Source organism: Poecilia reticulata, linkage group LG2 (genome assembly GCF_000633615.1).
Source record: "Poecilia reticulata strain Guanapo linkage group LG2, Guppy_female_1.0+MT, whole genome shotgun sequence".
NCBI lineage: Eukaryota > Metazoa > Chordata > Actinopteri > Cyprinodontiformes > Poeciliidae > Poecilia > Poecilia reticulata.
The window spans coordinates 1,891,491-1,905,784 of NC_024332.1; the positions used below are offsets into that span (position 1 = coordinate 1,891,491).

Here is a 14,294-nt window from a genome sequence, read left to right on the forward strand (position 1 = left end):
TCCACCTCAGATGTCCTTATGATGCACATCACACTCTATAATTTACAACATATTATTTTGTTGCACATAATTTTGTTCTTTGTTTTGATTGCTGTATGCACAAATTTTTATTTTATTTTCTTAATTTGAACATTTTAAATCACACCAGTGTTCCCGGCATACTTGGATAAGTCTAATTTTAAATAAAACACGTTCAAATCTCATTCATAAAGGCTGAAGAAATACAGCAACAAAGAAGAAGAATTTTTTTTCTCTATCTGTGGTGTTTGTATTCATGATTTAGATGGAGAACGGTTCGGCTTTTACAGTTATTTAAGAGAAAAGGTGAGGAAGGACACACATGGAGGGTTTCTTTCTTTGTCTGCCTTTACTTGTACAGCTCGGAACGAATTGCTCCAAAACGCTCAACATTGCACCTCCTTAGATCAGGGTGGTGATCTAAGAAGCTCTTTTAAATGGCTTTGTCCTTGTGTGCGTGTGTCTTCCTTCCTTTTCATGCATGCTTGAGTATTTTATTGTATGTTTCTCTCTGGCTCTGCAGCTCCAACAGAAGCCACAGTTTTTGTGTGGTCCCATAGTAGTCTGAGGATATTCCTGAATTTATGATTTAGATGTTTTCATTTTAGTTTAAAGTGTTAAGTATTTGTGTGCCAAGCCTAAGTTGCTTAAATATACAACAAAACATTTTTAAAATCTTAAATGCATTTTTTTTTTAGAAATGTTTGTTTGCTGTTTGCAGACTGTATTATAAAAAAATCTAAAATTAAACGTCACAAATCAGAGGTCCCCCATTCGTTTCTATGTCCAGGCTCCTTGGTCTTGTTCTTGCTTCATATAATTTCCTTGTAAAACTTATTAAATTGTACCCCCCGTCTCTTGCTGCTTTTTTTCTGCTTGTTATATAACTGTGTTTTTCTCAGCTCAGGCTCTTCACGCCTCATTCTGTGGCTGTGTGCTACCTGCGTCAAACCCAACTCTTCCTCCCTATTAAACAGCCGAGATTTCCAGTGTGTATTCTCCCTTTTTATTGCTTTCATTTGCATATAAATTAAATCCATATTGTGCCTGCGAGGCAGACTATGCTAACTATGCAAACGATCCCTGGCTTTTCTTTGTTTTACAGATAAACCCTCGGCTTCCTCGGTGACAAGGTGGGAGGGAGGGCGGCGGAGGCAGAGAAATCCTCCCGCTGTTTCATAATTGTATGAATTTTAAATACACTGTCATAAGAGCCTCTTCCGCATTCACAGCGGGGGAACGGGACTATCATGATAATATTAGAGCTACAGGGTTAGCTGACCGTGAAGAGCGAGGCGCTCTCGCCACCTCTGTTCACACATGCAGGCCAGATGGCCGCAGAGGCTGCATTCAGAATCACATTAGGTATGTGTGTGTGTGTGTGTGCGTGTGTCTGCGCTTGCGTGCGTGTGTTTTCTAAACATAACCTCCTTTCCTTTAATTCCTAGAGTGCATTAAAATTACATTAAATCTTCTTTCTCCTTGTGCAAAACATTGAGAATATTACTCATGAGATAATGTTCTGTGATGCATCATCAATACAGGATGAAGTAGGCGGTGTCCAAGTGAAATTAACTCATATGAATATTCAAATATGTTGCTGAACAGTGATATCAAATTAGGCCTAAATCCTTCATGGACCCCTGGAGGTTTCCATGTGCTGCAGGCACGCCGAGGCTTATTAAAGGCTAAAACATAAGCATCAAACGTGGGCGCATCTAGAAACATCCACTGCTGCTTTCTGGAAACAAAGACTGAATGAAACCAAAACAATCACTCAGTCACTGGCAAATATGTTTATGTTAAGCTGTTATAATGTCGGTTTCTAAGCGCCTTGACGTGAACGGATGGCAAAAATAATAAACAGATTTTCAGATAAATTCTTAAAAATCACGGGATTGAACCTGCCTGCGAACCATTTAGCCCATCCCTGAAATCAATTACAGCCACCCTCCACAGCGTACGCTTGTTAACCCTGGGCTCTGTGAGGAAGATCAGAACACAAATAATTAAAAAAAAAAAAAAGAGCCCGAAACGCAGAGCCCGTGAACTCCTCCGCTGCAGACCCTTCACTGCCTCGTTAGCGCTTAATTAAATAAAACCGAACCGAGATCAGTTGAATTAAAAGTATGCGACAAGCAGAAACGACAGGAATGTGCTGGCAGGGCCGATATTGATAAACTAAAAAAGGCTCATAGTGGCATCTTTTATTTTTGGGCTATTTTTGGTATCTTTTGATCAACAGTCTTAGCCTACATGGCATTTTTCTGTTAATTTTTAGGAAGAATATTGCAGAATAAGAAGGTAGTCTATCCTGTTAAAACTGGTAGAAGAAGCAAATTTAGATGGTCACCCTAGTCTGGTCATAAAAAACCCCCAAATATTTGTCCAATTTATGGCACATTCCTCAACAGCATGGGGTCTGTTTTTCTCCCATTTTGGGTTGTTTTTGAATGAAGCACGTACAATTTTGACGTAATCTCACACTTTTCTCCAAACCCTGGACAATATTTTTATGGCCTTTTTATCTCGGACATCTCATTGAATCTATTTTTGGTCACAACAAAGACCTCTAAAACATTAACACCAAAAGAGTGTGGGACACCTACTTTTTCTACCATAAAACAGAAAAATAGACCGGCTGAGTATTTCAGAAACCGCTGATTCTGTACATCGCTCAAATTTATAGAGGATGGTCCAAAAAGAGAAAACATCCAGGTCTGTGAATGAAAATCACTTCTTTGACGACTGCTTGAGAGAATAGAAATGCGACAGTCATCGAAACGTTTTATAAAACCAAGGAATGTGGGATGCCAATCTCTGAACGAACAACTGGTCAAACCTTAAAGCAGATGAGCTACAGCTGCAGACGACCACACTTAGAACAGGAAACAGAGGCGGTGGTTCAGAAAGCTATACCAAAATTGGACAATGAAAGGTTGTAGAAAATGACGGCTGCTTTGTTGTTTTCACATGGTTGTCAGATTTTGGCGTAAACAACATGAAAACACGGATCCATCATAGTGTAGCTGACAAATTTGCAGCAACTACATGATGCTATTATTACAATACGAACCAAATTCTTCAAGAGACGTTTTTGATGCCTTGTGGAGTCTTTGCCACAAAGAATTTAGCAAGTTTTAATGTACATAATAAGGTAGCCATGTTGAAATATAGATATCTTCCAAATTGGTAGCTCTTGTGTTTACGTTTTTTAGATATTCTATAAACGGTCGCCTAGTTTTCATTTGAGAAGCCCTATCTTTTCTTTTAATTGCATCAGTAATTCTTAATGAGTCTTAACTACATCGACATCTATGCATTCTCACTACCTTTGCTCCAGGCTCTCCACACATCCATGCAGCAGTTTGAAAAATAAAACCGTGACTTTGGAGCTCATACATCATCTTTGTCCAAATTTTACCTGAACAAATATGTTTAAAAAGGTTTGTTTACAACAAAAACCTAAACTTTTAAATCATATTTAGATGTTCAGACAGGAGACAAAGTCTTTTTCTGTCTCATTTGGATATTTTCTTATTTGAGGGGTTACGTTTGTCTGCTACCAATACCCTCCAGAGTGCGGTGCCCAGAAACACACGCACGCACGCACGCACGCACGCACTCACACACTCCATGTTCACAGCCAGCCTCTATAAACCTCTACCTGAGCGGTTTATGCAGGCCCAAACAAGTGAAAACCAGAAGAAAAAGCAACACACAGATACATATTTCACTCCAACGATGACAAGAACAAGGCCTCTGCGGTGAACACCAGGCAGGTTAAAGCTCAGCAAGGAGGGGAAATGCAGCAGCAGCAGCAGCAATGGGAAAACTTGTAAATGACCAGAATAGTTTAATGGGTGAAATGGTATCCAGGCAGGCAGGGAAACAGGAACTGTACCTCAACAGTGTGCGTGCTTGCGTGTGTGCGTGTGTATTTTGTTTCTCACCAAAACCTCTCTTTGGTACCAATCGTAATGAAAACGTTTGTTGTTAAATAATAGCAGAGGTTAAAGTTTAGATAGTAGTTGGAGAAAATTAGAAAAAAAAAAAACCTGGTTTATGTTTTTATGACATCAAATATAATTAAAAGTAAAGTAAAAATAACAAATGCTAAATTAGTCCATTATATCTTGCTCTTTTTTTCTGTTTTATTTCAGACTACATGTGAACATAGTAAAAATCTTTGGCTTGGCTGAGTCCGGCGGACTGGTTTGTTGAAGGAAAATATGGCGCAGACATGAAGGACGAGGAGAGCACGACAACCTAGAAAGTCAAACATCCCTAAAAATTAAAAATAAAAATGAGAAAATTAAAATAATAAATGGTGGATTGAAAATGAGCCTGGAATCCAATATGCAGTAATGTATACAACATGATAACTGTGTGGCTATATAAATTTTAATAACGGTCGTTCATTTTTTTTTTTTTTTTGTATATAATTATGTCCATATACTGTTACCATAAACAGAAATCTGTGTTTTTAAATAGCGATCCCCCCCCCGTTTCCAGTTCAGTTGTTTTTTCTTTATCTCCATGAGTCCAGAGTCAGCCAGCCCCTGAGTAGGGAAGTGTCCGGCGGGGGGCGGGGGCCGCTCACTCGCTCTCCTCCTTCTCCTCCTGCACGGTGGTCGTTGAATGGTTGTACAGTCCCTGCGCCATGAGCTGCAGCGCTAGGCCGTTCTTGTAGCCGCTGGCCTTTTTAATCTTGGCCCTCTTGTTCTGGAACCAGATTTTGATCTGGGACTCGTTCAGGTTCAGTTCCTGGGCGAGGGACTGTCTCCTCTGCTCTGTTATGTACCGGTTGGCCTGGAACTCGGTTTTGAGTCTCTGCAGCTGCTCAGCCGTGAACGCCGTCCTGGGCCGCTTGTCCTCCTTGCTGTTCTTCTTCTTCTTCAGTTTCCGTGTCCTTGGGCCTGGCGTGGAAACAACAAGGGGAATAAAAATATTTATTCTACGGCTGGACACCACAGCCTTAATTATCTGCTGAATGTGCCTCTGTTTAAGTTATTCTAGTGAAAAGGAGTTATTTTTTCTAATGGTATGTTAGCTGGTAAAGAGAGAAAGAGAGAAGTTACACTGTAAATAGTTCAGTGTTAAAATAACTAGCAGTTGTAGCAGTATTTATTTTGATCCATGTTAATCTTTACTGTTCTTTCTTGTGCTATTTGAATATCACTCACACATGACGCTGGCTTCTTTTCATATCATAATTACATACAGAAGTACAGCTGACACAAGGCCTAAAAACCATACAAAGTTATCAAAATGTCTTACTTTTTCTACATGTGTAGTTAAAATATTCATTTGACTGGTTGTTTTAAAAACAGATGTTTTATTTATCATATGATGTTACTTCTAAGTCAGTAACACTCACAAAAACTTTCTAGAGGAGCCCCTGCTTACCATCTCTAGTAGTTTGATGCAACAGTGTAATTAATATAAAACTAATGTGTAGTAAAGTATCAGTGTGGTTTGAGTCGGGCACTGTGTGGGCTTGTTTGACTAGTTTTTTAAATGAAGCGACGTGAAAACGATATGGTCATTTCCCTTCCACTCCACCAAGTGAAATAGCAACCACTAAAAATGCTCTCCACACTTTCTTCTTTGTTTTTGTCTCAGCTTCTGACCACCGTAGTTTCTACGATGTTTTCTGTCCTTTTTTCAGACAAATGAAGAAATTATTCAACTTTTTTCTTTTGTAAATTTTTAGAAAGGGACCTGGCCTGATAATCTTACAGTTAAGCTACATATAACTCAACTAATTTGAATGCATAAAAAAAAAATAAAAACATGATGAGCAGGCCACCAAACTGGTTCTAGCCCAGAGAACAACTTCCTCCAAATCCAGTATTGTCAATACTGCACTACTAAATACATCACATCTGAATGTAAGTTATGTGTATTTACTTAATAAAATGTGGTATAAACTGCTGTGAATAGTGTTATTTGTTGTGTTCCAGTTCTGTTGAGCAACATTGTGCATTTATTTGGAAAGGTCATCACAGAGCTACGTCATGAGTGGAGCGGTGTGCACGTCCAGACATTTGGAGAAAAAGTTTAACATTTCCGCCATTTGCAATTTTCTAAATATACAGATTTGCACAAGTATTTATTCATTATTATTTTTGTACATTTCTATATTTGATGTACAGAGTTTGAAAATGCTGAGCTGCATGTTTGACTCTCCGAATCCTGTAAAATCATATATATATATATATATATAACAATTTATTTCACTGAATGAGAGATTCAAAAGTAAACAGTATGAATAAATAAAATAATATAATAGTGAATATGAATAAAACATGGAGGAGGAATTAATCAGTGTAGATAAAAATGGGTGAAAATGAATGAAAATAAGCTAAATCGAATGAGTTTTGGAAATTTTGTTTTTAAAAATGTCAATTATGGCATCACAGATGAAAAGCAATGCATCCATACATATAATGTCTACCTACTTCCTGCACTGTCAACGCTTGATAAATAATTAAAAACCCAAAACTGTGTCCAGTCATCGTTTGTAGATGGATTTGTATTGAATGAATTACATTCAGATACAGTATCTTAGGACGCTTTGCAGCTGAATCTGTTACAACTTGCCCCGCCTATGAGGCAGGTTGTAACATTTCACTGCTGTCGCTTTCAGCAGTGTTGTTACAATAAATAGCACGTTGCTGAATCATTCCTTGAATTTTAATTTGTACCAAACACGTTGGATGGGTTTGAGTCATCAGTTACGTTTTCTTCATTTATTTATTAATTTTTTATTTAAAACAAACAAACAAACAAACAAAAAACGTTTTTATTGACACTTTCTGTCTCCTTCAGGAACATGAAAAAATATTTATTGTAAAGAATATCTGGTTTCTTTCTTTCTTCTTTAAATTTAGGAACTTAGATTTTTTTTCTAAATTCATAAACAGGAATTATGCAAACGCATAAATGAGAATACTAATGTAATGTGAAAGCCACTAATTGCACAGGGACGAAAAACCAACAAAACACATCAGAAATTTAGATCCTAAAAACAATGTAAAAGTTTTATGTGGAAATGTACGCAGACTGTAACCGCGCTTAGAAACGAGGAACCCGCCGCCCAGCTCAAAAATGAAGAGAAATCAATTCAATTTGACTTCAGTTTCTCTGAAACGTTCACGCATAAACAGAAGCAGTACTGACACTGAAACATGAATAGATGCGGCTAAACTGGGACTCAGGATAGCAATGTGCATTCAAATAGAGGCTCATATATGTGAGCTGCGCTGGTAAAGATGAAAAAAGTCATTGTGTATCAGCAGACACACAATGATACACATGATCCTTCTGGTGTTTTTTTATCGACATAAAATATTTGAAAACGATACTGATTACCTTTTTTACTCAACTAAAATTATTGCAGTTTAAAATATCCTGAAGATAATATAGTGAAAATACATTTATGCTAAATCTGGTTAAAATACTCCTATTATCTTGTGGCAGAATAAAAATTCGTGCCCCTTTAATACTATAAGGCCATCCATGAAAGGATACTAATTAAGGATTAATAACAGGTGCGTTAAATACTAAACAAGGGAGAGAAATGAGCCAATGAGATTACGCGCACCTATACTTTAATTCGTGGTAATTCTGAACAGAACCTCCGCAAAAAAAAAAAAAAAAAAAAACACAAAAAACAGCTACAATGTAGTTTAACTCGTAAAAATGCTTTTTTATATATACATAAAAGCATATACGTGTGAAAGTATAAACAGGTAATGAGTTACATTACGGACGCACTTTATCTCTTAAAACAGCGAAGAACCCGCCGGTCAGCCTCGAATGAAACGAAGTAAGTAGATTTTGACTCCAGTTTTCTCTCAAACGCCACCATGTCTAAAATACGACAGTGTCGAGAACTAGAATAGATGCAGCTAAATTAGCCTCCTGAGTAGCAATTTACATTAAAGTGACCGCTGATATGAGTTGTACTGTTAAAGATAATAAATACGTCGTGTACAGATAAACACGGGCAGCAGAGGTTATCTGCAAACAGAGCACTAGGGCATGATTACAAAAATATGGAGGAGGAGGGCAGAGAAAGAAAATTAATTTAACAAGTAGCGCGAGGGTTTCTTGATTTCCCAGTCACAATTTAAAAGATTAAGAATTTTACTTGTAATTTTGCATTTAGGCCTTAATCTTGGTAAAATGCATTTAAAAAACAAACAAACAAAAAAACTCTAGTGGTACATTATCTTGCGTCGGAGTAAAAGCTTGTGGCCCTTTAAGGCTATGAGGTCACGCATATGCTGATACTAATTACTAATTAATAACAGCTACAGTAACTAGTGAATAAAAGCGAGAAATGAGCCAATCAGATTAGAGCAAGCGCAGTTATGTATCCTAGGACAAACACTCAAATAAACAAGCAGGTACGTTTTTAACTAGTTAAAAAAACCCATTATAAAATGCGTATGTGGATGCTGTAAATACGTGTTAAAGTGTACAAAAAGACCTACATACAACAGTGACACACTTCGGCTTTAAGAGACACGCCGCTCAGATCCAGTTGCAGAGAAGTCAGTCGGTTTTGACTCCATTTTTCCTTCAAAAGTCCTATATAAACAATGGCAGCAGACTCACGTAAGCAGGAAAAGATAGACGTAAATTAGCCTGTATCTGAGGCATGGTCACACTGGGTGGCTGTCTGCATTGAAATATCAGCTGATATTTGAGAGCCGTGCTGTTAAACATGAGAAATGCATTGTGTAATACGAGGCACAAGCCTTCTAACACACACGAATACCAATTTAAACCATAAAGACGGGCCTCTGATGTTATTTAGCCTGCACAATGGGGAAAGTAAGTTTGTATAGCAAGGCCCCCTTTTATTATAACATCAGTACACAATGATAAAAAAAATATCCTTTAAAGCCTGAAACCTTATAATTTTTTTAAATGCAACAACATACATAATGTAACTTTTAGTTAAGCTTTTGGTACGTTTTTGTTTTACCCGATTATGCGCATTCGGTGGCGATTTGATTAAGTCCACAACGGCTTGTATTTATGGTATTTTATTTAAAACCTGACAATAAAGATTGCTTCGAAACCCTCATAATATACACTAAAAAGTAAAATCACATTATTTTTAGCCAACTTAAGTAATGCTTTTTTTCTTCTGCAAGTTAAAACAAAGACGGTGTTACTATACTGACTGTTCTCAGTAGTGTTCTCTGTTTTTATTCAATTAAACCAAAATCAGACTAAAATACTGCACTCAAATATGTCGTTGCAGGATTGTAGTACATTAAAAAGTATATATTATAAACACATTTGTTAAAAATCTGTTAAAAAACGGGAGGACTCGTCGTAGAATAGCTCTCGTTATACTGTACTCATTAACATATAGTCTAATCTTTAGTTAATGTCTAGCATTATTTATTTATAATATGGCAGATTTATTTGATTCTTTATGACGTGGTTTTTATTTTATTTCTTTTTTATCATATATTTAATTCAACTTTCAAGCATTCAGATACTGGAGCAGTGTAAACAAAGGCGAATAGAACGGATGCAAAAATTAATTTAACCTTTTGATTTGGGTTTAAATTAGTGACTTTTCTTGTCGTTAAAACTGATTTTATATAATTAAGCTAATACATAATCCTATCCGTCTTAACGTTCAGCAGTGTTGATACTAGCCTTATAAACAGGCAATAGTTGCTTTACTTTTTAATAAAGCAATAATAATAATGATTAAAAAAAAGAAAGTTATTTTTCTTTCGTAAACATGTTTGCTGCTCTGAGGAGAGTTCATTTAATCCTGGTGTAGAGAAGAGGAGACACCCTGCTCGGTGTATTTCGGGGACTACTAGCGCCTTACCAGATGAGGGCCGGTCCGAGTAGCGCGTACAGTAAACCCAGGCGGGCCACAGCAGCGGCTGGCTCTCCTTCATTCCCGCTGGAGAGCCTCCATTGCTGCCGCTCATAACCATAATCGACGACGGACTGTCCGCGTATCTGCCGGACCCGTTGCTGGCCGCCTCTCCGGGCTTCGACGAGCTCTGCTTGGATGCGGGCGACGAGGACGTGGAGGAGGACGAGGAGGGCGAGGAGGAGGCGCTGTCGCTGCTGCAGTTGGAGTCCAGGCAGAGGCTGCCGGCGTGCGGCGGCCTCGCTCCAAGCGGGTTCACGTTCTCCCTGCCCGGCGTCTGGCTGCGCTCGCGGTAGCTCGGCTCCTTCCTGCAGCCGAAGTCCGGCCGGAGGATGTTGTCGATGAAAAAGTTCGTGGTTCTGTGGGCCTGCTGCGCGGCCGGATGGGGTAGAATCATGGCAGGGGATGGGAGGTTCGGCGACAGGGACATGCTCTCATCCTCGGTCGAGTCCCGGCCGCTGCTGGGCTCCTTGTGCTCTTCCATAACAGCTGGTGATGGTGAGAAATCTCAGCCTCTCCACACCAGATTCCACTTGTTGCTCACTCTCCCTCCTCACTTCGGTATCCAGTTCAATACAAAAAACAAGGCTCTCTCATAGAGCAAACGCCTGGTTTCTATTATAACATCAACTACAGCGGCAGCATGTCTCCTAATAACCCGAAGCTTGGCATAACCATCAGCTCCACAACAACCAGTGCCCGTGCCTCTCCACGGTGCAGCATAATATCTCTGTATTCGCTCTTCAAACTCTCCTAAAATCAGATCCCCCCCCGTTCAAAGCCCCGTGTGCTACTCCGCCGCGTTACACCAGTGCGCGCACACACGTGCAACACACCAATCAGATGCTCCGATCGTCCCTGTCACGTCTTACGACGACCAATCAGGGATCCGAACGCTTCATGAAGCTGGCACGCGCGCGCGCCTGCATCACGGAGGTGATCGATATTGGAGCAGCGCACGTGCATGTGCATGTACACAGCAAAACAAAAACAAGAGCGAAGCAGCCACCATAATAAATGGAACAAAGAGGCAAAAGCAGCTTTTAGCTTTGATTCCAGCAGCCAGCGGCAATTTGAGCTTCACATGATCCATATTGTATTTATTATTAATATTTGAGTCCTGAGTGGTATTAAAAAAAAAAGTTAGACGAATGTATGCCACCCAAGGAGGTACCTGCATTTGTTAAATTGAGCTATTTCACAGTTTGGCTATTTTGGGCTACAAGTTAGAAATGTCTAACTGCGCAAATAAACTTTAGGATTTTAGTAAGTAACAGGAGAGAAATGTGTTTAGGGTCTACAAATATACGAAAAGCAAAATAAAAATGTTGTTCAGCCATGTTATTTTTTTTAATAAATCAAGCCATCAAAAGCCCAACATTTTTTTTTAGAATGAATATTTCCAAATGTAAAACCGAACATTTACTACACTTTGTCATTTGCCCCATTTCTACTCTCTTGTGATTTCAAGTAACTAAGCGATCAAAACTTAATAGGTAGTTGTGAAATGGAGGCGTCTGTTATTCATTTGCAAAATGCGCGTAGATTAAGAAAAAAATAATAATATCATATTTTACCTATGCTTTACTATTAAGTAAATAGGTTTATGGTGTTGACCAGGGGTCCTAAGATTCAGCTGATCATTCAGATCAAATACCTGGAAATACAAATTAGAGTGCAAGCAAATATGTCAGAAAATAACAAACAAAAAAAATCAAATTTCACGTGAAAATTGTGTATTTTTATGATCGGCATAATAAAAGAAAGAAAGTGCTAAACAAGAAAAAATAAACTTATACGCAGTGGTTTATAGTTATGAAATGGTTTGTTTATAATCCAGCTGCACCATCAACAGCTAAGCAAAATGCAAGTCCCATGAGGTTCAACACCCACTACACTGTGGTATATGTATTTATCTAATTATTTTGTGAATCATAACGTTGTATTTTTAACTGGGCTGCTCACATTTTCCAATTATAACACGTTTCCTTCAGCACAACTGGGGTTATGACAGCTCTCAGGTCTCCTGCTGAGCAGCCTGTCATAGCGCTGTTTTTGCTTTTCTCTTTTACCTTCTTGTACTCCGGAAGAGAAACCCAAGCTACTGCAGGCATACTTGGCAAGAAAACGCTTTCTGGTACGAAATGGAAGTAGGCAAGCACGAAATGGCGTGTATGCGAAGTGGGCGAAGCCGTTTACACTGTGCTTTATTACGTGAGCACAAAGTGAAACTGCAAGCGCGGCTTGCAGCGGGGCCTGAAATGTAGTTAAATCTCTTTCATATTAATAAAATGGCCATCAAGCTCCGCAATTAGTGATTTGAAGTAATAATGATAATATTTCTAATCATAATGGCGACAGGAGGAAAGTGGGGACGTGTTGATGGTTAACAGTGGCGCGGTGAAATCTTCATCCCACAGGCCGGACTGGGAAGCTCTGGCTACTTAATTAAATTCCAATTAGGACAGTATCAATGTTCTGTTTTAGCCGCAGCGCCTTTGTGACTAAATGAGCTCTCAGTCTGCTCTTATCTGGCGCCGCAAAGAGGGGCCTGCATGAGAGGGGCCACTGAAGATAATTTATAGCTTTTAATTAGTCCTCCCTCCGCCCGGTCCGCTCGGTGCTCATCACGGGGAGCGGCCTGAATAAAACCCGAGTCACAAGCGCTGTCACCGCCGCCTGGCAGGGCCCTTAATCAAAGTGAAGCAGGGGCCGCGCTACAAGCCACGTAATTTCCAAGGTGCTGATAAAGCTTGTTGAATAATAGCGGGGGCCCTCAGAGACACCATTTACAGAAATGACTTTATTGACGGCTTAACGTTGGTGATTCATTCTACCTTTCATGTACTGGGAGCCGGATTTGTCGCCGTAATAGGATGATAAATGCACTGACGGATCGCAGCCGCGCTTTTATTGAGTAGCCCATAAAGTCGAGGTGCTTCAGTACACACTCTCTCTCTCTCTCTCACACACACACACCCACACACACACACCATGCACCTCTGGTTGTAAAGAAGCTGAACAGCTACACAGGACTGCGTTTTCCGCTTCAAAATTAAGCTTTTAATTCAAAAACATACATTAGAATAATAATATGAAAATATTGTTATTTGCATAGCAAAGCAGTTTTAGTTTTCACACAAGCAGGCTTCGACAAAAAGAAAAGTATTGTCAGTCGGGTGCTGACTCTTAAAAAGTTAAATGAATATATTAATTCTTCGCTTCTTCATTGTGTTGATTTCAAATTCCACATCTAATATTTGCGAATAATCACATTCGCACTAACATTTTTTCCATTTCTTCATACATAAACAGCATTTTAATTATAACAAATAAACCCCCGTCAGCTCTATAAAAGGCGTAAATTCAAACACACTAAGAATAAGGTCAAATATTTCTTATCAACAAAAAAAAAAATCCACTATATTTAATTATGCAGGGAAATCATTTACTTTCTTTAGATATGTAAATAATACATTTCACTCTAAAACCTATAATTTTGCGCGTATTTCTTTTCCCTTACTGTTTCATGATCACCTTGCATCGTGTTGTGCTCTGTGTTATATCGTGACACTGTCATTTTTATTACTTTTGTTTTGTCTTAAGTTGCTTGGACTCAATCTTCAAATGAACTAAGACTTTACAAATTGCTCCAGATGACACATGTAGGTGAGATAACTTAGGGGGAAGTTGTGAAACGGCTTCAGTTGTTAGCCATGTGCTTGTGCTGCCACCTAGTGGAGAACAGGTGCGACTTGTAAAAAGTTATTTCCTGATCGGAACAGTAGGAGGCAGTAAAACATCTTTTTCTATGTATTTCTATTTGTTAATCCTTTTGTATTTAAAATTCTTATAAAAAGCAAAGGAATAATAAAAAAGGATAATTGATAACAAACAGTATTTTTTTATTTTTGTGTGTAGCCTAAGCAATAAATGAATGAATAAATAAAAATGGCTACAATTACTGCAATATATGTTGCCTAGAAAGTAGATCAAATATTATTATGTGTCACCACCATGTTTTGGCAGTGGTGGTAGTGATGTTCCATGTAATTTTTCTACATTATTTTCCAAAATGTCACATTTTGGTCTCATCTGATCATCTTCTTCTATATGAACCATCAATCCAAATTTCACACTCTGACTCAAGTAGCAAAAATAATAATTTCTACTTCAGATTTTCTCTCTGTGAAGTTTGCTGTGATGTCACAAGGACACTTCTGGTTGAAAATATCAGAATAAAAGTACTTCCTGTTCTTTCCATCCATCCATCCATCCATCCATCCATCCATCCATCCATCCATCCATCCATCCATCCATCCATCCATCCATCCATCCATCCATCCATCCATCC

General features: G+C 38.7%; 1 protein-coding gene across 2 annotated transcripts; it reads right to left on the reverse strand.

Moving 5' to 3' along the window:
* Window positions 1-4,135: 4,135 nt before the first annotated feature.
* Window positions 4,136-10,724, reverse strand: LOC103476180 (homeobox protein engrailed-1-B-like). Of its 2 annotated transcripts, none has more exons than XM_008428321.2 (2): window positions 9,890-10,724; window positions 4,136-4,949 (listed from the first exon to the last, which is right to left on the reverse strand). In XM_008428321.2, the coding sequence occupies exons 1-2, from the start codon at window positions 10,422-10,424 to the stop codon at window positions 4,618-4,620; spliced, it is 867 nt and encodes a 288-aa protein (XP_008426543.1). In that variant the 5' UTR covers window positions 10,425-10,724; the 3' UTR covers window positions 4,136-4,617. The 2 variants fall into 2 exon arrangements, with proteins under 2 accessions (XP_008426543.1, XP_008426550.1); XM_008428328.2 differs by having other exon boundaries at window positions 4,136-4,937; window positions 9,890-10,723.
* Window positions 10,725-14,294: the final 3,570 nt, after the last annotated feature.